This window comes from Gopherus evgoodei, chromosome 3 (assembly GCF_007399415.2).
Source record: "Gopherus evgoodei ecotype Sinaloan lineage chromosome 3, rGopEvg1_v1.p, whole genome shotgun sequence".
In the NCBI taxonomy this organism is placed as follows: Eukaryota; Metazoa; Chordata; order Testudines; family Testudinidae; genus Gopherus; species Gopherus evgoodei.
Genome location: NC_044324.1, coordinates 15,018,847 through 15,040,943, shown reverse-complemented (window position 1 = coordinate 15,040,943; position 22,097 = coordinate 15,018,847). Strand labels below are relative to the sequence as shown.

The window sequence follows — 22,097 nt, the reverse complement described above, 5'->3', positions numbered from 1 at the left end:
TAAGCAACACAGTAAAAACATTCCTCCCCAAAAGGAAAGGAACCAGCCCCATCATCTCCCTACGTCACATCCTTGGGTTCCCCTTATCATTATTTGCATTACGATAGCCATCAGAGTCCATTGCACTAGGTGAACAGAGCCATGAAGTACTAAGACGGACCCAACCCCAATAAGCTTACAATGGGGGGTTATGACAAGACATAGGAGGTGGATGAAAAAAAGACAGGCGAGGGAGAAAGGAGGTTTCCTTGATTAAAAGCATCAAATCCTCTGAGGAACGGGACTGATCAGCCATCTAAGGAAAGGGAGAAAGGAAAACCCAAGAGCTGAGACTTTTCTTCATTTGCGTGGGTGGACAAAGCCAATGCAATATGCATCCTCCTTTGCAAGACAGGCAGAGTCTGGCAAAGAAGAGCTTTCATTCATGTCATAACTGATCCCCATTCTCAGCTTCTCCACAGAGGAAAGCAGAGGAAATTTTCAAACTCTTCCTCTTTCTCTCAAAGTTACCCAATGACCTACTAGGCTGCTTCTCTCCCTGACTTCTAAGAGTCTATTTTTATTAAGGTAAACATATCTGTGCTGAAGTATACCACACTTGTGTAGGTTAGCGTTCATAGTTATTTATATGGACATGCACTCCTATACCTAAATATCAGAGGTGATGTGTGGACAGGTCTGTATATGATGGATACATAAATGCACAGTGCTTTAGGCAGAGAGAAAATGTCTTAACTGACACTGGATGCAGAAACCGAAACAGAGAGGGGATGTGATTTGCCCAAACTCAAAGAGAGCAGCTGCAGCAGTGTGGGGATTAGGATGCAGGAGCTCCTGACCACTACGCCCTGCTTCTCTCCAAAAGTTTCTTTGCAGATAAGAAGGAATGAGGCTCCATAATGAACTACACCAGCAGGCTCCCCAGACCTAGACAAGTACTGAGCAGCAGAACACGTATGCTCTAGCATCTGCTGAAGCTGCAAAGCAACCAAACACAAAAAAGTCATCTGTCACTGGTATGTAAATACAGCACCCCACTCCCAGTGACTATTTTTATGCTGCTTCTAGTGTGAAGAACAAAAAAGCCCAATACTGATGTGTACTGGAGAAAACAGCCCTCACTGTCGCGTGTTTAAAAAAGGTAGAGCAAAAGGAATCTGGCTTCTCTGTAAGCTTGTAGGATAGTTCTGTGTGCAAGCCACAAAAAATATATATCTATCAAACGAGGACCTCATTGGGCACTTTGTTTTAAGAGATCTGCCTTAAATATGTTTTAGTTCTCTAGGCAGAACTCAGGGGCCCTGGTGGCACATCAGCAGCTGCCCTGCTCCATTCTGACAGCCACACTCTAAGACCTTTTACTATTCCTCCCTGTCAGGATAGTTAAGCACTGGAACAAGTTGCCTAAGGAAGTTGGGGAATCTCCATCACTGGAGATTTTTAAGAACAGGTCAGACAAACACCTGTCAGGGATGGTCTAGAATCATACTTAGTCCTGCCATGAATGCAGGGGATTGGACTACGTGACCTATCGAGGTCCCTTCCAGTCCTACATTTCTATGATTCTGTGAACAATGATCATTCCAATGCCACTGAAAACAGATACAGTGCTCTGCAAAGCACCCTGCCCCTAAGAGCGTGCAATCTACTGCATTGACCCTCCAAGGGCCTCCATCCCACTAAGCACAACCAGGACACAGGAACATCAGAATGACCCTACTGGGTCAGACGAAAGGTGCATCTAGCCCCGTACCCTTTCTTCTGACAGTGGCCAATGCCAGGTACCTCAGAGGGAATGAACAGAACAGGTCATCTAGTGATCCATCCCCTGTCGCTCATTCAGAGATTCTGGCAAACAGAGGCTAAGGACACTATCCCTGCCCATCCTGGCTAATAGCCATTGATGGACCTATCCTCCATCAATTTATCTAGTTCTTTTTTTAACCATGTTATGGTCTTGGCCTTCACAACATCCTCTGGCAAGGAGTTCCACGGGGTGACTGTGCATTGTATGAAGAAATACTTCCTTTTATTTGTTTTAAACCTGCTGCCTATTAATTTCATCTGGTGACCCCTTGTTCTTATGTTATGAGAAGCAGTAAACAACACTTCCTTATCTACTTTCTCCACACTAGTCACGATTTTATAGACCTCAATCATATCTCGCCTTAGCCGTCTCTTTTCCTAGCTGAGAAGTCTGAGTCTTATTAATCTCTCCTCAGATGGAAGCCGTTCCATACCCCTAATCATTTTTCTTGCCCTATTCTGAACTTTTTCCAATTCCAATGGATCTTTTTTGAGATGGGGCAACCACATCTGCACACAGTATTCAAGATATGGGAGTACCATGGATTGATATAGAAGCAACATGATATTTTCTGTCCTATTATCCATCCCTTATTTAATGATGCCCAACATTCTGTTCGCTTTTTCGACTGCCACTGCACACTGAGTGGATATTTTCAGAGAACTATCCACAATGAGTCCAAGATCTCTTTCTTGAGTGGTAACAGCTAATTTAGACCCCAACATTTTATATGTGTAGTTGAGATTATGCTTTCCAATGTGCATTACTTTGCATTTATCAACATGAAATTTCATCTGTCATTTTGTTGCCAAGTCACACAGTTTTGAAAGATCTTTTTGTAGCTCTTCGCAGTCTGTCTGGGTCTTAACTATCTTTAGTAATTTTGTATCATCTGCAAATTTTGCCACCTTATTGTTTACCCCTTTTTCCAGATCATTTATGAATATGTTGAATAGGACTGGTCCCAAAACAGACCCCTGGGGGATACCAACTATTTATCTCTCTCCATTATGAAAACTGACCATTTATACCTACCCTTTGTTTCCTATCTTCTAATCAGTTACCAATCCATGAGAGGACCTTCTCTCTTATCCCGTGGCAGCTTACTTTGCTTAAGAGTATTTGGTGAGGGACTTGTCAAAGGCTTTCTGAACATCTAAGTACACTATATCCACTGGATCCCCTTGGTCCACATGATTCTTGACTCTGTTCAAAGAATTCTAGTAGATTGGTGAGGCATGATTTCCCTTTACTAAAACCATGTTGACTCTTCCTCAACAAATTATGTTCATCTATATGTCTGACAATATTGTTCTTTATTATCTATCCTCCAGTAATCTGGTACAGAAGCTGATTTAAATGATAGGTTACAGACTACAGTTAGTAGTTCTGCAATTTCACATTTGAGTTCCTTCAGAACTCTTAGGTGGTACCATCTGGTCCTGGTGACTTCTTGCTATTTAATTTATCAATTTGTTCCAAAACATCCTCCAATGACACCTCAATCTGGGACAGTTCCTCAGATCTATCACCTAAAAAGAATGGCTCAGGTTTGGGAATCTCCCTCACATTCTCAGATGTAAAGACCAATGAAAATAATTAATTTAGTTTCTCCACAATGGCCTTATCGTCCTTGAGTGCTCCTTTAGCATCTCGATCTTCCAATGGCCCCACAGGTTGTTTAGCAGGCTTCCTACTTCTGATGTACTTAAAAAAAAAAAATCTTATTACTTTTTGAATCTTTGGCTAACTGTTCCTCAAATTCTTTTTTGGCCTTCCTAATTGTATTTTTACACTTCATCTGCCAGTGTTTATGCTCCTTTCTATTTTTCTCACTAGGATTTAACTTCCACTTTTTAAAGGATGACTTTTTGCCTCTCACTGCTTCTTTTACTTTGTTTAGCCACGGTGGCTGTTTTTTGGTTCTCTATGTTTTTTAATTTGGGGAATACATTTAAGTTGAGCCTCTATTATGGTGTCTTCAAAAAGTTTCCACACGGCTTGCAGAGATTTCACTTTTGGAGCTGTAACCTTTAATTTCTGTTTAACTAACCTCATTTTTGTGTAGCTCCCCTTTCTGAAATTAAATGCTACAGTGTTGGACCACTGTAGTGTTTTTCCCACCGCAGGGACATTACATTTAATTATATTATGGCCACTATTACCAAGTGGTCCAGCTGTATTCACCTCTTGGACCAGATCCTGTGCTCAACTTAGGACTAAATCAAGAACTGCCTCTCCTCTGGTGGGTTCCAGTTGCACCAAGAAGCAGTTATTTAAGGTGTCAAGAAACTTTATCTCTGCATCCCGTGCTGAGGTGACATGTACCCAGTCAATATGGGGATAATTGAAATCCCCCATTATTATTGAGTTTTTTATTTTAATAGCGTCTCTAATCTCCCTGAGCTTTTCACAGTCACTATCACCATCCTGGTCAGGTGGTTGGTAATATAACCCTACTGCTATATTCTTATTATTAGAGCATGGAATTTCTGTCCATAGAGATTCTATGGTACAGTTTGATACATTTACGACTTTTACTTCATTTGATTCTACACTTCAGGGTGGAGGGTACTCAGCCTGGGCAGGGCAAGATGCTTCAAAGCTGTGCTTCCTCCTTATCCAAGAGAGACAAGGAAGACAGGTCTGTGACCCTGGCTCTTACAGGACGGGATTCAGTGATAAAGTTTCTTGGCACCTTAACTGACTGTTTCTTGGCACAGCTAGTCCTGGGACCCACCAGAGGAGAGGCAATTCTTGATTTAGTCCTAAGTGGAACAGAGGATCTGGTCCAAGAGGTGAATATAGCCGGACCGCTTGGCTACAAAAAGAAGCCAGTTAGTACCCACTGAGCTGCTGATGGAGATGCGTGTCCACTGGGAACTCGCTAAACTCATTCCACACTGGCTACCCAACAGCTAGCAGATGCTAATGACTCAGTAATTACAAAGCGAGGCCAGATTCGAGCCAGCAACTCAATTGTAATCCCTGAACTAATGCAGTCAGACACTTTGATCCCATTTCCCACCCCCTGAATCATTGAGGGCATGTCTTCACTGCAGAGATAGCCTCGTCCTGGTGGAGCGTCCCCCCTGCAAAGCCCTACCTGTGTCAGATCCATGCAGTTGCATCCACAATGGTGCTGTACTAGCCCATGTACTGGGCTGGATTTTCTAACAGGATATCCCATGGATCTCACTGGTGCATTAAACTGGGCCAACTCTATGAATTCATTCACCTGTGGTGGTAGAACTTGTCTGTCCTTCCTGGGCTCCCGTGCGAGAGTGCCCCGATGGGTCTTACTGGGATCACACCACAGCGTTACCAGAAGGCTGGTCACAGCTTTTGGCCAACTGGCAGCATGGGAAATGGATTTCTTGACCTGCGGCACCTCTGTCCAAATGCTATGGAGATACAGCAGAACTGGAGCAGGCAAGGAGGGTGAGGGTGAGGGAGCTAAGACCCAGTGCCAAATAAGGGAGGAGTTCAACAAGTACAGCCCAGGTGACATCGTGGGATAAGACTGGAGGACTAACAGCAACCTGGCAAGCCCATGTTTTCACTGCATAGAGGGTGGGCTGCCAGGTTGGAAAGTGAAATGCTAGCTCAAGCCTAACTCACCATCAGCGATGCCTGCTCGCTTGTGCTTAGAGCACCCTCAGGCCGGGGCCAGAGGTTCTTCTGTGTGGATGGAAGGGGGAGGGTAACATCTGGGCTACAGCCCAGGCTAGCTCTGCAGTGAAGCCAGACCCACAGAGGACTGCACCCAGGTTCAAGGGATTAACACTGCTGGTCAGCACTGTACAAACAGCCTCCTTACGTACTCTTTGTCCTGGGTGGAGCTGTAAGCGGTTCGGGTTTGGAAAGCTGGGCATCATGCTGCTCTCCTCTCCCTGCTCCTTGCACCGACCACCCTCATACGAAGCCAGGTGGGAAGACACTCTGCTGAGCTCCGCCTGCAACGTGGGGATTTGGGCCGTCCCCAGCATCCTGTCTGCCAAGGAGCTGGGCGTGGAAATGCGGGCGCCCAGCAGGGAGCGCTTCCCCAGGCGCCTGGACAGCACGCTCGCCATCTTGACACACTGTAAAGGACAAACAGACAGGTGCTATTACCTCCAGTGCAAAACACAAACTGCTCTGCATCTGGAGTGCTGGTGAAAGGTACTGGGCTAAGAGTGCCCCTGAGCTCTTCTAGCAGCAATGTCTAGGGCTGGGAGTCAGGAGGCCTCATTTCCATGACTGGTTCTGATGGGATTCTCACTGAGCCCCCCTGAACACGTCCCAGCCTCTCTGTGCTTCAGTCTCACCATTGGTAAAATGGAGGTAACACCACTGACCACACGCCAAATGGAAAGTGCTTTGAGACCTTTGGCTGGAAGGAACAACGCCTCCACACAAGACACTCACCACAGCTCATCATTTTTCACAGCCTTTTGAAAAAAAAAAAAAATCACATCCCAGCTCCTCGCTATTATTTCTCAACCTCTACACTGAGCCTGGACTGACTTTGCTTCCCTGCCCTCCTGCACACAGTGGAAGGTGGTCCCATGGTTAGAGCACAGAGTGGATAAAAATCAAGTATTCTGGGGGGAAAAAAATCAGATTTATTTATGTAAATCAAGTTGTTGTTTTTTTTTTAAAAAAACCTTATTTAAAATTAAATTTGAAATTGTGACAAACCCTAAACTTACCATAAATCTATTAAAATCATTTACATTAATTAAAAAAATACTGTTAAGCAGGACATTTGCTGCCAAGTTTTAAAGAAAGAGAAACCACTGGACTGGTGGCCAGTCCACTGATTAAGCACCTGGAACCAGAGTTTCAAGTGCTAAATCAGGTTTTGACAATAGTAGCGTCTTCTGCAGGTGCAGCAAGAGAATAGAGTCGTCTCACTTTATTCCACTAGCTCAGTCCAAGTTAAGAAACCACTTGAGAGCTGAAAAAGCAGGAAAGCTTGTTTTTCTACTTCTAATCTATGAACAAAAGCGAGGTATAAGAGGATGAGACCTACCAGTTCTAAAATTCTGAAGGATTTTGTGACCTACAATCAATTCAATTCACTAACTACAGAAAATACCTCCGTAGTTTTATATTCAAAACACATTTTTATAAATGTTTTGTCTTATCTATCAGCATATCAAAGGCAGCTGTATTTAACTAACAAATACTTTTTAAAATGTTTCTGTACATTTAATTGAATTTTAATTTCCATCCAAACAGAGCCCAACATAAATCACAAGTAAAAAATTAATCCAAGTTTTGTAAAGTAGAAATGCATCATTCAACAATTTTCTAACTATTTTAAGACTCTGATAAACATAAGTTATATAACTGCTTAATAAATGTGTACAGATACAGTGCATTGTTTGGTTAGCAAAAAGCACCACCAAATTAAGTGTGAAAGCTATAGTCAATTGCAAATCAACATGTTTTAATGGTTACTAAGAAATGAGACTCAACCTTTCTTTAGGAAATTAACTAAAAAGTACCAATACAAAACAAGATTAAAATTGTTGATTTAAATCAAGGTTTTCTGTTTGCTGATTTAAATCATTATTAAAGTCAGTGATTTAAATCAATCCACTGTTAGAGCACTAGCCTAGGACTTACGAGACCTGAGTTCAGTTCTCTGCTCCACCACAGACTTCCTGTGTGACAGTGAGCCACCCTGTGCCTCAGTTTCCTCATCCACAAAAATGCTGCCCTGCCTCACAGGGTGTTGTGAGGATCCACATATTAAAGACCGTGAAGTGCTCTGAGATCTACAGACGAAAAGCACTATAAATACTATTATCGGAAGGGTGCACATCAGGGCTGAGCAGCACAAACATGTATATCATCGCAGGGACACACACGAGGACTGATACAACACCAATGGGTATGGTACTGTGTAGTGCCCTATGAGCACTGGACTGCAAGCATCAATTTATCTCGTTAAACCAGGAGCAGGAGCCCATGCTTTGGCCACACTGATCATTACACGTCAGTCTCTTTGGGTGGCTGCCAACCCAGGAAGATCAGTAGAGACACTTGTAAACCAATTACACTGTCAGGGACTAATGGGAATACACCACAGGCAAGTTTACAGCTTCAGGAGACAGCTCTGATTTGCTCTGAGGACATTCGTCAGTTGCAGCAGTATCTGATCCAGTAGGCTAAGAGGTTTTATCCTGGCTGTCAGTTCAGCGGCCACTAAATCAGGTTCTAGAGTCCATTCAAGGCAACTCCCGACACCTCAGCTTTATCACCTGCCAGATACAAACATTTACAGACAAAGCCCCTTGGGGGTTCAACAACAATCCACAAAGCCACATAATGCACCCAGACGGTGCTTTACAATCCGTAACAGGGAAGCCCAGCAAGGCAAGGACATTTCAAGCTTAGAAAATAGACAGGAGAATCCAAAGTTCCTCTGACTACACTTTACGCACATTTGCTGCAAACCAGTTTTCTAACAGCCACCTCTGATCAGATTCCCCTCATCTGAACCTGTGATTAACCTGTAACATTCCTGTGGGTGCCCCCCCAACTCCAAAACGGTGTCCCCAGATGGATCTTCCAAACTGACATCATCGCTGTTCACAGCTATGGCCCAGCAATATCTCTGGCCCTGGAGAGCCAAACATCATGTGGGGAACAGCTAGGAAGGCTTCCCACACACTACTTGTATCCCCCTTGCAATTCCAGATCCAGCCCTCCAAAAGAGACTCTGCCAAAGCACCTCAGTCGGGGGCTCTCCTCAATTCCGCAACATCCCCTTGCCAGTCCTGGGCACAAGGAGACAGTGGGGCCACACGAGACTGATAAACTCATGATGTGGAACAAAGTTGCTCTCAGGATATCGAAGATCCATTTTATTGCTCAAGGAATCCAGATTCCAGCCCAGGACTCCAGAACTGTGCGCGAATGTGCCACTCCCCGCTTAGCTCTATTACCTGATCTCACTCTCACTTGTGTGTTCCTGGCCTAAGGTTCCATTTCCCCCAGGCAACAATAGTTATTTTTTTAGCCTCTGGTACTTCCGCTCACCCACACGGTTAAGATGGCAGCCAGACCGCCCAGAGGATGCATGCAGCAGTCTCAAAGCACCGCATCAAGAGAACCATGGAAATGAGTGATGGCAAAGTTCACCTGCACACTCACAGCCTAGGCAGGACTGGCCCCTCCAGTATCTTTGTCCAGTCTAGTTTTAAATGACTTGTGCAATGGGGCTTCCACCTCTTCCTTATGGAGCCTATTCCACAGGCCTACGGAGCTTTGCTCTGCAGGCCCGTGTTATAGAGGTCAGACTAGCTCATCACAATGGTCTCTTCTGGCCTTATAAGCCATGAATCTATGGATTCTATGGAAGTTTGGGGATATTCAGCCTAAATTTTCCTGTTCTAATTTCCAGCCCACTCCTCCTAGTTATATCCCCTTGATCCAACCTGAGTAAATCCTTGGGGTTTGCAGTTACATATCTCTATATTGCCAAAGACACATACTTCACCCTTTCGACCTCCCCAGCCCCAGTGACCGCTTTTGCTGCTCTTCCCTGAATTCCCACCCATTTGCCAATGTTTTTCTGGCCTGGTGGTGCCCAGAACTGCAGACACTCTGCAAGGTGAGCGCCCACCAGACCCATCAAGAGAGAAACGATCACCTCCTAAAACATCACATTAGGGCTGGCACTTCTGAATCCTTCAGAAATTCCTTTCCTCTCCCTTCCCTACATGGGAGGAACAGGCTTTTCAGCCAGATGTGTTTTCCAGGGTAGGGTTCCCTGCTCACACGCTCATTGTGTGCGGCCAGTCCAGTAGATTCTCTCCCTGATGATGAATGCAGCTTCAGGCACTGAACTATAATCAGTAACTAAATGTTTAGTTCCCCTCCTAAATAGGCTGTTTTTTCCCTTGATCTCTGTGCAAAACCAGCCACTAACACCAGTGGGCATGCACAGATTCCTAGAGGCTAACGCCAGAAGGGATCATCTAGTCTGACCTCTTGTATAACACAGGCCAGAGAAGATTCCCTCTGCATTGTGGTAAATATGTAGTTTTGGATGTGCACCATGGACCACGGACCATAATTAAACACAGCGCTTGGCCCTCAAGTCCCAATGAATTTGGCACCTTGGCCAAGGCTCTAGTCAGACTAGAACACAGAATTCCAACTATCCTCCTACACCACCGAAACAGGTGGATTGGTCTTAGTGCGCAGAGGGAGAATCAGTGTTTTAATGCAACTGTAGTTTTAAATCCATGGTCAAATGCTTATTCTTTCACAAAGATTCACACCGTTCCCCTTGAAGTCAATAGGAATTTTGGCCACAGCCTTCAGTGGGAACACGATCAAACCCTCAAAGAGTTTAATTAAACCTAAACTGTGTCATTACTGCCTCCTCCCTGTAAGGCAATGTTGGCTCAACAATTTAAATTTATTTAATAATCATGAAAGGGGGGGGGAATCTAGAACTCAAGAAAAATAAAAGCAATTAAAAAAAATTACATCTCTCAGCGTTGTGCCTTTAGGACTTAAGAGAACAGATGACAGGAGGAAAGAAAATAAAAAAGGAGAAAGTTACAAAAAGCTCTGAGATGGGGGAAGAGAAGGGAGCATGCTGTAGTGGTCAAAGCACAGGATGGGGATCCAGGAACTCCAAGAATCTAATTCCAGCTCTGACACTGACTTGCTATGTAACCTTGGGAATGTCACTTAGCTTTTCTGTGATGGAGTTCCTTCACCCATAAGCCTTGCCCACTTCACAAGAGTCCCATAAGGATATCAGTAAAACACATGGAATACTGGGTTATTAATGAAGTAGCCACATATTACCACTCCACTTTATTTAGTTAAAGCACCATTAGGAAAATTTTTCTTCTCTCTTGGTAACATTAACATGTTCACAGTAATTTTTCTTAAGCTTTATTCTAAAATGATTCCCCCTCCCTTGAAAACAGGCTGTGATGGATTTTCCCTTGTGACTGCTGCTGCACGTAACAAGTACCATAAAGAAAACTTCTCCGTCTGGCTTCTCCTATTCTTTTAGATTTGCAAGTTTTTCTGTCTAAAAATATGGATTTTCCTAAGAGTAAGGAGAATTCATGCCAAGGGAGGGCAGACTTTCCAAGTTTACACATAAAGAACCAATGAGAGCAAAGGCTGTAACAACATGCACTGTTCATGGATAAACAGTGTTACGGTAATACTGAGTATTTTTCATCTTGAAAACACATTACAAAGTCACAGTGCCCTATTTTACAGATGGGGAAACTGAGGCACAGAGCAGCAAAGTGATTAGACCAAGGTCACACATGAGTGAGCGCCACAACTGGATTTAGAACACAGGAATCTTCACACACACACACACTTCTATGCTTTATCCACTAGATTTTGAGTGTTTGGATGGAGTAGAGGCGGGCGGCTACAAGCCGCCAGATGAAGCTACCAGCACAGGGGCAGCCCCTAACTTATGCCAGTGGAGGACAGGACGTAGTTTTGCTCCACTTACCACACTCCCTCCTGCCCATGCCCCACCTCTTTTTCTCCTTGTGTCAAGGATAGGCAGCAGGGCTGCCTCCATCAGCGGGGAGTTCCCCTGCACAGGGAGAATTCTCCACCAGCTGCTTTCAGGCCACTTTGTGCTGCCTGTGCAAAGCGTCCTTGGCAGACCAGAGAACCTGACCTGAACTAGCCCTGCTTGAGCTAGTGCACAAAAAAACAGCAGTGTGGACACCTCAACACAGATGGTGGCTTGGACCCAAGCGGTTTGGCAGGCTTGGACTTGAGTGACTAGCCTGAGGTGCTGCCTGTTCTGAAACACCCACCCTGCTATTTTTAGCCCGCTAGCTGAAGCAGAGCTAGCACGTCTGTCTGCCTGGGCTGAGAGGCACACCCCCAGCTCCAGTGCAGACTTGCCCAAACTCACACCACATAGATTTGGATTCCAAATGACTTTGTACTGAAGCAATGCCCCTGCATGCCTCTAGGGGTTGCTATACTGTTGGACGTGCCAGCTTTCTGACTGAAGTAAAACGAAGGTCCTAGCAGCTTTTGGTTTTAAAATACCAATGGTGCTTTTCCAAAGAGTTTGGGTGTTAAACCATGGTGTCCTGCCTAAATACCACCTCCAGCAACTATATTCTGCCTCCTGTCACTGAAATTCCCCATATAATTTCATTTGACTTTAGCATTCTTTTTAATTTCTGGCCCTAAATTGTTGCATGGTGTTGCTGTGTGCTGTTAAATAGCTATGGAGTTCTCCCCCAGAGATGGCCGCATTTCAGTGATGGCTATATGTAGTTTATACAGCACTCATGTATCCTACATACCATTTCAGTCACAGAATTTCAGGGGGAAAAAGGAGCACTCTGAACCCCATTAGCCACAGTGATCACAATTTCAAACTGACCTTGATCCCAAAGAATCTCTCATCTCAAAAGGACAGCCATGTGATTTACAAGGTGCTTTATGAGCTCCATGTAAGGATCACTTTAACCACTACTGAAATGCATCCACCTCTGAAGCAGAAAGTAACAACTATTTAACAGCAACTGTAACACTACAAAAGTGTTTCCAATAGGAAGTGAAGAAGAATCTTGTATCCAATTGAAACCACATAGGGAATTTCAGGGAGAGCAGACAGAATACAGTTACCAGGACACCATGGCTAGCACCCTACTCTTAAGAAACATGCTATTTATCTGTAAAAATTAAGGTCCTGATTCAACAAAACACATAGGGCTGGTCTACACTAGAAAATTAGATTGACCCAGCTACAGCGCTCAGGGGGGTGATGAATCCACACCCCTGAGCGACATAGTTAAGCCATCCTCAGCCTTTGTGTAGACAGCTCCAGGCCAATGGAAGAATTCTTCAGTCAACCTAGCCATCACCTCTTGGGGAGGTGGATTACCTACATGGATGGTGCATGTTTCAAGTGCAGATAAGCCCTTAATCACTTACTTCCCTTTGTAGGTGCTCCAAGTGCTTTGCTGGGATTATTCATGTGCTTAAACTTAAGCATGTGCACCTCAGGTTTTGCTAAGCCAAGTGCTGAAAGCTGGTAGGCCCTTTTTCATCAGAAAAGCGCTCCCAGGAGCACAGCGCCCCCTACACCACACCAGGCCTCTGGGAAGAGCATCACCTTCCATTTCCCTGGCACCACTTCTGGGAGCACCTTGGTGACTTCTCCTCACCCTTGTTTAAAACCTCAGGGAAATCCCTTGGCATCCGAACTAACTTGCAAATAGGTTTAACACATCTGATTGCTACTAGAACGGCAGAGCTCTTGGGAATCACTCTCTTTCCTTACTAAGCCAACCATATTCCCAGACTGGGCACTCACCCACACCAATTTACCATGACATTTAAAAAGAGGACATCAGGGGACTTTTGCAAGGTACAAATGCACGTTCCCTGAGGCAGAGGGAAGCTGTGTAGCAACAATCCAAATGTGTATTTATCTATCTTGATCTATCGCCTTCGGTTCACAGATCTGACCCGCTGCAAACATTACTGTGCCATTGGTGAGTGTCATTATTCCCCATTCTACAGACAGGGTACCAGAGGCAGAATGAGGTAAAGAAACTTGCAACAGATCACACAGCAAGCCTGTGGTAAGGCCTGTCTATCCTGACTCCATGTTTACCACTAGACCAGGCATCAGCCCGTAGACCACGCCTCCTGCTTTCAATAACTTGCGCTCAAATACAGTCAGTGCCAAGAACTCTGTTCAAACAGTGGATTCTGGATTATAAGTGGCATTTTATTCCATGCTGTTTGAGGGGCTTGACAGTTTAAAGACTTTCCCTTGTACCAGCCCAGCCTCACTCCTCCGTACAAAGAAACCTTGGGATATATTTAACACTTCAGTATCTCTCCGGAAAGTTTATTTCTTTCCAAATACCTTGTAAATTCTATTCACGACCCTTCCCTGCAGGTTTTACTGCCGGCCAAGCCCAGTCCTCTCCCACTTTAAAAGGTCCCGCTCATTTCCCCTATGGAAACAAACAACTCCTGAAACCAACAGGACTGCAAGGTTCCCTTAACTTGTGCTAATCTTTCAGCGCAGCACCTGGCTCTGATCCAGGAGAGGGGCTTGAGGTATTTTTGACTTGCAAAAAGAGTTTAAGAGTAGGGATCTCAGGAATGCCAGCGCCACATCTGCTTTCAGTAGACCCTGTACATTGAAACATGGATCTTGTTTCAACCTCATGTCCCATACTGCGTGGCCTGTGATTATGAAGTTTACATGCTAACACAGTTACTCAGCTGAAAAGATGACTGCTGAGGGGCTTCAGCTGAATGCTACAGGGTGAGAAGGTATTAGGACTGACTGCTGTGGAGAGCCACACCCCACTTAGAACAGGGGTTCTCAAACTGGGGGTCGGGACCCCTCAGGGGGTTGCGAGGTTATTACCTGAGGGGTCACGAGCTGTCATCCTCCACCCCAGACCCCTCTTTGCATCCAGCATTTATAATGGTGTTAAATATATACAAAAAAGTGTTTTTAATGTATAAGAGGGGGTCGCACTCGGAGGCTTGCTCCGTGAAAGGGGTCACCAGTACAAAAGTCTGAGAACCCCTGGCTTAGAAGACTAAGGGGGAAACCCATGTGAGAGTTTCTGATGGCAGCTCAGCTGAGATGCTAGGAAACAAGAACACTTCTGAGAGGGGAAATGTTCAGATTTGTGCTGGAGAGTCACAAACACGGCTCTGAAAAAGTGAGGCTAAACAACCTAAAGCAATGGCATTTGAAAGACCCTACCTCTTACATACAACAACTGCAATTAACTGCGGTGGGGGTCATTATTCCCATATTCCAGATGAAAAAACAGAGACATATAATTTCTCTCTGACCTACCCACAATTACAAAGCAAGCTCATGGCAGAACTAGGAAAGCAGTGCCTTCTGCTTGGATGCCCACCACTTAGACTCTGATCTGTAGGAACACTGCCTGTTAATGCACACAGTGCTTATCAGCTGCTAGCAATCACACTTCACACAGGTGAGAACCAGCAGAGATCCAGAATTATTTCTTGAACATTGAGCATACACTTTGGAGGCAATTGTCAATGTTCGGCTTTAAACAACCAGTGGGGAAGATGTCCGTCTTTAGTCTTTCCACACTGGATTCATGTACTAATAAATAACAGCAATGTTTAGGTGCTTAACTAGGGTCTGAAAACTCTTTACAGAGAAGGTGAAGTATCATTCACTCAATTTTACAAATGGGGAAACTGAGGCACGGAGGTGCAGCACTTTGCCCAAATTCACACAGCAAATCCACAGCAGAGATGGGACTAGTCCCCAGTTCCACATTCTAACCACTAATGCTCCCCAGTCAGAACACCCAAATGTAGCAGAAAAGTAATTTAGCTATTAGTATTTGTATCACAGAAGTGACTAAAAGCCCCTCCCATACTGAGCGAGGTACTGTACAAGCACATTACAGAGCCACAGTCCCTGTCCCAGAGAGCTTACAATCTATAGACTACTGCCTGGTTTCTTAAAAACAGAAGTTTGTAGGTTTCATCATCTTGGAAATATCAATTAGCACACACTAAACCCTAGCTCACATGACATAGTATCTTACTGCACTGAAGTCAATGGAACTACCCACGGTGTAAAACGTTACTCAACATGAATAAGGGTGTCAAAAGTGCAATGGTTCTATGACCAACTGAAAGATATATATAACTTCGGTCTCCTTGACTCCACTAACTCCCATTCATACAGTGCCTTTCCTCCAGAAGGATCAGAAAGCACTTTACAGACTATGGCCCCAATCCTGCAATCTGCTCCATGTGTCGTAGATGTCCACCCAGAGCCAGTTGCAAGATTTGGGGCCTATATTCAAAACCTGCTATGTTTCCTGCTGCCCTCCATCTCAGAGGTGGCTGCATTTTAGCCATGCAGCCTGTATTCGTTCATGGTCTTTAAAATACTATTGGGATCCTTCTGATTAGAAACACTTTTTACTGTTCCAGCTTGGAGGATGCCAGAGAGTCCTGTTAAAACTGGGGCTAAGCTGACGACAACTATAACAACTCTCATCTCCACCCATCTCATGCACTGAGGTTTCAGAAAACTTCAGACTTGGCATTTCATACTCTGCTGCATTTTTCCTATGGCCTTAGTTTAGGGTGGGTAGGGGTCTCTGGCCCTCCCACTGGGGCTTGGACGAAAGCCTGAGTGGGGGGTGATGATCTTGCCCATTTCACTCTGGTGTGGGTGTCTGTGTTGCTGCTGAGTTCATGGAGGAGACAGGGATTTTAAGGAGAGAGAATTTTTAATTGGGCAGTAAAGATATATTATACAAACACTCAGACACCTAGACATACACCAAGCTGTCCCTAAAACAGCAGCAGCCCCACCACCCTAAGAAAGCCCCTCAACCAACACCAACCATTGGCTAGCATTTGAGAAAGAGCAGGCTCTAAGGGGTTTTGGTAACAGAGTCTGGAAAGGAAAAGGTGGAGACTTGCTACTTTCTCAAAACCAAGCCTACAGCTGGCAAACTCCCATCTGATACCCTCAGCACATGGCTGCAAAAGGACAGGGATGAGTCTTCAGCAGGGGCTGTGGCACGCTTGCAAAAGGGCGAGGATGGGAATGCGAGGGGCACGCAAAGCCAGACAGGGGGCAGGCCGCACGGTGGATTGTGGAATGCATGCAATGAGGCAGCGCAAGAGTGTGGCAATCATTCAGGAGAGAAGAGAGCAACAGAAGGGGGTGCGGCATGTCAGAACGGGGGCGTGGCATGCCTGCAATCTGGCAGATAGAAAAATATGCGAGAAGGCGTGGTTTGCATGCCAGGGGACTGGGGAAGGCGCTGAAGTGCATGCAAAAGAGGGCAGTGGGGTACAAGGGATTGACATGCATGCAGATGAGCTGGAATGGGTCTGGAAGGCATACAAAGAGTCATGGACAGAAGCGCAAAATGCACGCAAAGGGCAGAGACAAGGGTGTGGTGTGTGTTCTAAAACTCCAGGAACAGAGGTGATGGGGGGGGCGTGGCATGTGTGCACGAGGGCAGGAGTGAGGGAGAACGGGGAGGCGCGGCATGTGTGCACAGGGCCCGAGAGTGTAGCAGAGCAGGGGGTGTGGCACACATGCAATGGGCACGCATAAAACGGGGCACGAGTGCAGCCAGAAGGAGGCACCCGGTGCAGGGGTGCAGCAGGGAGGGGGTAGGACCCTCGGACATATGCTGTACGGGAGGGAAGAGGTGCAAGCGGTGGCATGGCGTGTGTGCAAAGGAACAGGGAACGGGTGCATACACAGAGGGCTGAGGAGCTAACAAGCGGAGGGACACTGGGTGTGACATGCAGCGGGCACTAGGGAAGCAAGGGGGTTACACGCAGAGAGAAATGGGGGGATACTTCCAAGAAAGATGAGTTTCCAAGGATTTGCACAGAGGGAAACAGAGCTCAGCACAGAAGAGGAATAGGAATCCCTGGACAGTACTACATGCAGGAGGAAATGGGGTGATGCACAGGGGGACTGAGAGAGGTGCCAGGGAGGAAGCTAGGGGGTGAATGTAGAGGGGAACAAGGGTGCAGGAGGGGGGAAGGGGAATGCACGGTGTGTTACACACAGAGGAAACAGGGTGCACAAGGGAATGGAGACAAACAGGACAACTCCACGTGGGGGGAATGGGGTTGCAGGAGGCAGATGTATACCAAGGGGAAGAGAGGGTCTAGAGTGGGTTGAGGGCACAGGGAGTAAGGGTGCATGGAGAAGCTGAACACAGATGGGAATAGAAGGTGCAAGGGAGGCTGACGGGACGGGACGGGACTGGGGGGGCGGTGCACGGCGCGGTGGCACCCGGCGAAGGAAATAGGGACTAAAAGGGAAGGTTGCAGGCAGCGAGGTATAAGGGTGTACGTGACGGGGAGAACTGGGGGTGCGTGCAGGGGAAATTGTGTGCAGCAGGGGACGGAGGAGGTTGCAGGCAGCGGAGAACTATAGGAATAGGGGTAAAGGGGCCATTACATGCAGCGCGGAATGGGGGCGCACGGGTCGGTTGTGCGGCGGAACAATACAGGAACAAGGAGTTCACGACGCGGCTGGGGAAATAAGGAGTGCACGACACTGGTGCATATAGGGGGGTCGTCGGGATACACGACACTGATACATGCGACGGGGGGAACAGGGGTGCAAGGTGGGGGAACGGGGTGCACGGGGCAGCTGCACGCGGCGGGGGGACCGGGCAGCTGCATGGGACGGCTGCACGGGGAGGAGGGAACCAGGGGGTGCACGGGGCGGCTGCACGGGGAGGAGGGAGCCGGGGGTGCACGGGGCGGCTGCACGCGGCGGGGGGACCGGGCAGCTGCACGGGGAGGAGGGAGCCGGGGGTGCACGGGGCGGCTGCACGCGGCGGGGGGACCGGGCAGCTGCACGGGGAGGAGGGAGCCGGGGGTGCACGGGGCGGCTGCACGCGGCGGGGGTCCGGGGAGGACCGGGCAGCTGCACGGGGTGGGGGGAACGCGGGGTGCACGGGGCGGGGGGACCAAGGGGTGCACGGGGCGGCCCGTTGCACTCCCAGCGCGCACACACCCCCTCCGGCCGCCCGGATTCGTGCCCTGCAGCCCGCGCTGCCGGGTCCGCGCCTCCTCTCCGCCTTGCTCCCTTCCCGCGCCGCCTTGTGCTGGCAGCAGGTCCCCCGCGCCCCCGGGGGCAGCTCCCCGCAGTGCCCCGATCCCGGGGGCCGCCCCCTGCCCGGCCGCGCGGCGCTTACCTCCCGCTCCACTCGCTCGCTTGCTCCCGAGCTGGGCTTGTTTTGAAATTAACCTTCCCCTTCCCCCTCCCCTTCTCCCCGGCACAGGCTGCCTCACGTACGCGGCTGCAGGGAGCCCCCGGCCTGGAGTCCCGCTGGGAAGGGACTGCGAGGGACTTCGCTGGCAGCACATCACAGCTACAGAGCCCAAATGCACCGGGGAGAGAGAGGAACAGGGACACACACACACAGATACAACGCCACCAGCCACCCGCCCCAGACAGCGATAGGCAGAGAACAGGAGCACACAGGTACCTCTACCTACACAGAGCCCCTTCCCAACGGGGAGACGCTCAGCTGTAGGCAAACAGGGACACATGCACACACACACAAGGCCTTGTCAGTGGAGACAGAGGCATACAACTAAGCACATACACATGGCTGGATCTTCAGAGGTGCTGAATATCTTTAGTTTGCATTTGATTCATTTGGAATTATAGGTGCTCAGCACCTCTGAAGATCAAGATCGCAGCACGACAGGCACGTATACATCCACCCCCGCACATGACTACATGGATCACTCTCAAGGCCCAGTACAGCAGGCATATACACACACGGTGAATATACATGGCTGTATGCCATCACACATATATGCAGTCTCATCTGAGCATGCTTGCATACATATATTTTGACACACACACACACATGCAGCCACACACATGCAGCCACACAGTGAAATACAATATGTTCATATTTTATTGGCATGGCACGCTATACAAGTGTGACAGCCCCTAGGTAGCCACAGAAAGTCACAGGGGGGGGACACAAAGACAAGCGGGGTCTCTTGCACACAGGAGCAGCCAAAACCCAACAGTTCTCCTTGCAAAGAAAAACATTGCTGCTGTTGCACCCTTATTCCCATAGGCGCTGGAACGACAGATGCTGGCGCTGCTGCAGCACCCCTGGCTTGAAGCAGTTTCCATCATATCCAGGGTTTACAGTTTGGATCAATGGCTCTGGGCAACCCCACTATACAAATAGTTGCAGCCCCCCCTGCATATTCCCCATAATGGTTACTCTCAAATACCCTGGACACCGCTCAAGCCACTCTGCCGGTCACTTCTTTCTACAGGAGAGAGAGACCAGGAAAACTCATCCTCACACCTCCCTTGCAAGCTCTCTATTCCCTGATCCAGGCCAGGGCTGCCAAAGTGCAGCCCTGGGGCCAAACACAGTCTGCAGAGACAGAGTTACACCTCATGTTCCTCCGTCTTTCAACAAGAAAACCCTCCCCTGAGAGCACAAGTATCAGGGGTTGGAGATGGATGCACAGATGTTGAGACCCAGAAGCCTGTGTGGTGGGCCCAGCAGTCTCCATGGGCCACCCCTGTATTAAAGAGATGGGCATGCATGCAGCCAGTGGTGCCCTTCCATCAGAGCAGGGGCGGCTCTGGGTTTAGCAGCCCATGTGACTTTGGACAAGGCCAACTTGGGAGCCCTGGGGCATCTTCACTTCCCAGCTGGGGGATCCCTTTCCCCCCTAGTTCCATGGTTACCTGCCTGCGCCTCGCCTGCCGACGAGACTGCGCCGCGTTATTTACCGTGAGCTGCGCCCTCTAGGAATCTCCCCGCGCTCCTTGGCCCATCCCTCGGGCTGACCGTCTGGGAGACACCCCCGTGCCACACACGTGCTCCCAGCGCCGGGATTTGCCTCTTGCCCGCTGCCGGCCGGGTTAAAGCTCCTCGGGAAGGTCTGGTGTAAACAAGCTGGCCACATGCTCAGCCCCTTCCCGCGCATTGGCTGCCCGGCTCCCTTTAAATACACGCCCCCACCGAAGCCTGCAAAAAATAAACAGTGCGGGGCTGGGGCGAGCTTGCCGCGGCTTCCCCCCGGCTCCTCCCTGCTAGTCCTGCACTATTCCGCCTGTGGCTCTACAGCCAAGCCGTGACAGCCACAGCTTTTGGGGGTGCGCTCCCGGGAGAATGGCAGCTTGGGGGGCGATCCCCACGAACCCCCCCCACACACACACTTCCTACATCCAGCAGCTTGAAATCACCCAGCCGCTCCATTTCTGCTGCTCCCACGGGATGGGAGGGACAGAAAGCCGTTCCATGCCCGATTTACCCCCCCCCACTCCTCTCCCAGCAGCAGGGAGACTAAAGGGGGTGGCCACCCCTTTGGTGAGACCCCCCCCATGCAGTGGCTGGCAGGGAAACAAGGAACACTCACTGTCCAACCCCCCCCCAGGAATTCGGTGATAGGACTAGAGGGGGAGGCTCGATTTCTCCACACCCTCCCCGGGGAGCTAAACCAGCTCAAGGCCAACTTTCCACCCCAATGGCTGTCAGCTTGCAGTCCAGCAGCTCCTAAGGCCCCCCTTCTTAGCTTCCCATAGACCGCTGTCCGGGTCTCCGTCTCTCCTGCACAGGCATCATGCAAAGCACCATGTGGCTCTAAAACGTGCAGGAATATCACTGTTTACCCAAACGCTTCTGGCTCGGAAGGGGGGGCGGGGAGGCAGGGAAGGTGTGGCGTTTGGCAGCACGCTTGATAATTTTTGTTGCTTCCTATGCTGTATTGGGTGGAATGTCTCTTTCTTTTTAAGGGAGAATGTCCACATTTTGCTTAACTAAGGGGGACAGGTTGGCAGCCTGCCAGATGCTGAAGGAAGCACCTAATTAACATAAAATGAGAGTAGTTGCAGCAGTAACTCTCATCTTTAATACATGGACAGCCTGCCGACAAATTCACAGATCATAGCGTGCCATGCCCTGCGTTGGACCAAGATAGAGCTCAAACATTATTTGCTCGAGCTCAGACCTTCTACTGGCTCCAGACCGCTTGGATCAAGACTAGGTTTGGCATGCTGAAATCCACACCCATTTAGTTCTGTGCTACTCCAAACCAATAGGGAGGAGGGCATGCTGGGGACTGTAGTCTGCCACAGGTTGGCCTGCTGCATTAATGAGAAAAGAGACATGGAATGCATTTAAGATCTCTGTGGCCACTCTGTAATTTAACTGCCTTCTGTGATAGGACTTTTTCTGTCCCCCATTTCCGACCCTTCTCAAATCCATTGATAAGGGTTTCTGTTTGTAATTTCAGATCTTTCCCTGCCACAGACTCCTGGATACTAGAGGCTTTTTGTTACATCTTTAAGACAATTTGAATTTAATGAGACAAACTCATCCACTTAGGCCTGGTCTACACTACGGGGTTAGGTCGAATTTAGCTGTGTTAGGTCGATTTAAAAATGACTGCATCCACACAACCACCCCCATTCCATCGACCTAAAGGGCTCTTAAAATTGACTTCTGTACTCCTCCCCGGTAAGGGGAGTAGTGCTAAAATCGACTTTACTGGGTAAAATTTGGGGTAGTGCAGACGCAAATCGATGGTGTTGGCCTCCGGGAGTTATCCCATAGTGCTCCATTGTGACCACTCTGGACTGCACTTTGAACTCCGATGCACTAGCCAGGTACACAGGAAAAGCCCTGGGAACTTTTGAATTGCATTTCCTGTTTGGTCAGCCTAGCGAACTCAGCAGCACAGGTGACCATGCAGCCCCCCAAGAATCATAGAG

The 22,097-nt window shown here is 48.1% G+C and overlaps 2 protein-coding genes across 7 annotated transcripts in view; one reads left to right on the top strand and one right to left on the bottom strand.

Moving 5' to 3' along the window:
- Positions 1 to 20,630, bottom strand: part of ZNF395 (zinc finger protein 395) — a 46,226-nt gene extending 25,596 nt beyond the window's left edge. For 2 of the 3 annotated variants that reach the window (XR_003999435.1, XM_030555153.1), the window contains exons 1-2: positions 18,535 to 18,617; positions 5,632 to 5,889 (exon numbers count right to left, since the gene is read on the bottom strand). Coding sequence is in view for 2 of the 3 variants with exons in the window: in XM_030555153.1 (XP_030411013.1) it covers positions 5,632 to 5,880 (249 nt within the window). In the remaining variant the exon portion in view is untranslated. Of the gene's footprint in view, positions 1 to 5,631; positions 5,890 to 18,534; positions 18,618 to 20,114 lie in introns of those variants that run through there. The other variant, XM_030555154.1, reaches the window with a different exon arrangement.
- On the top strand, positions 14,253 to 21,766 carry LOC115648050. 4 transcript variants are annotated; one of them, XR_003999438.1, is made up of 4 exons: positions 14,253 to 16,793; positions 18,622 to 18,824; positions 21,120 to 21,370; positions 21,620 to 21,766. XR_003999438.1 is itself a non-coding variant. In XM_030555155.1 (3 exons), the coding sequence occupies exons 1-3, from the start codon at positions 16,356 to 16,358 to the stop codon at positions 19,851 to 19,853; spliced, it is 849 nt and encodes a 282-aa protein (XP_030411015.1). In that variant the 5' UTR covers positions 16,257 to 16,355; the 3' UTR covers positions 19,854 to 20,042. The 4 variants fall into 4 exon arrangements, 1 of the variants encoding a protein (XP_030411015.1); XR_003999437.1 differs by lacking the exon at positions 21,120 to 21,370; XR_003999436.1 differs by lacking the exon at positions 21,620 to 21,766 and having other exon boundaries at positions 21,120 to 21,613.
- Positions 21,767 to 22,097: the final 331 nt, after the last annotated feature.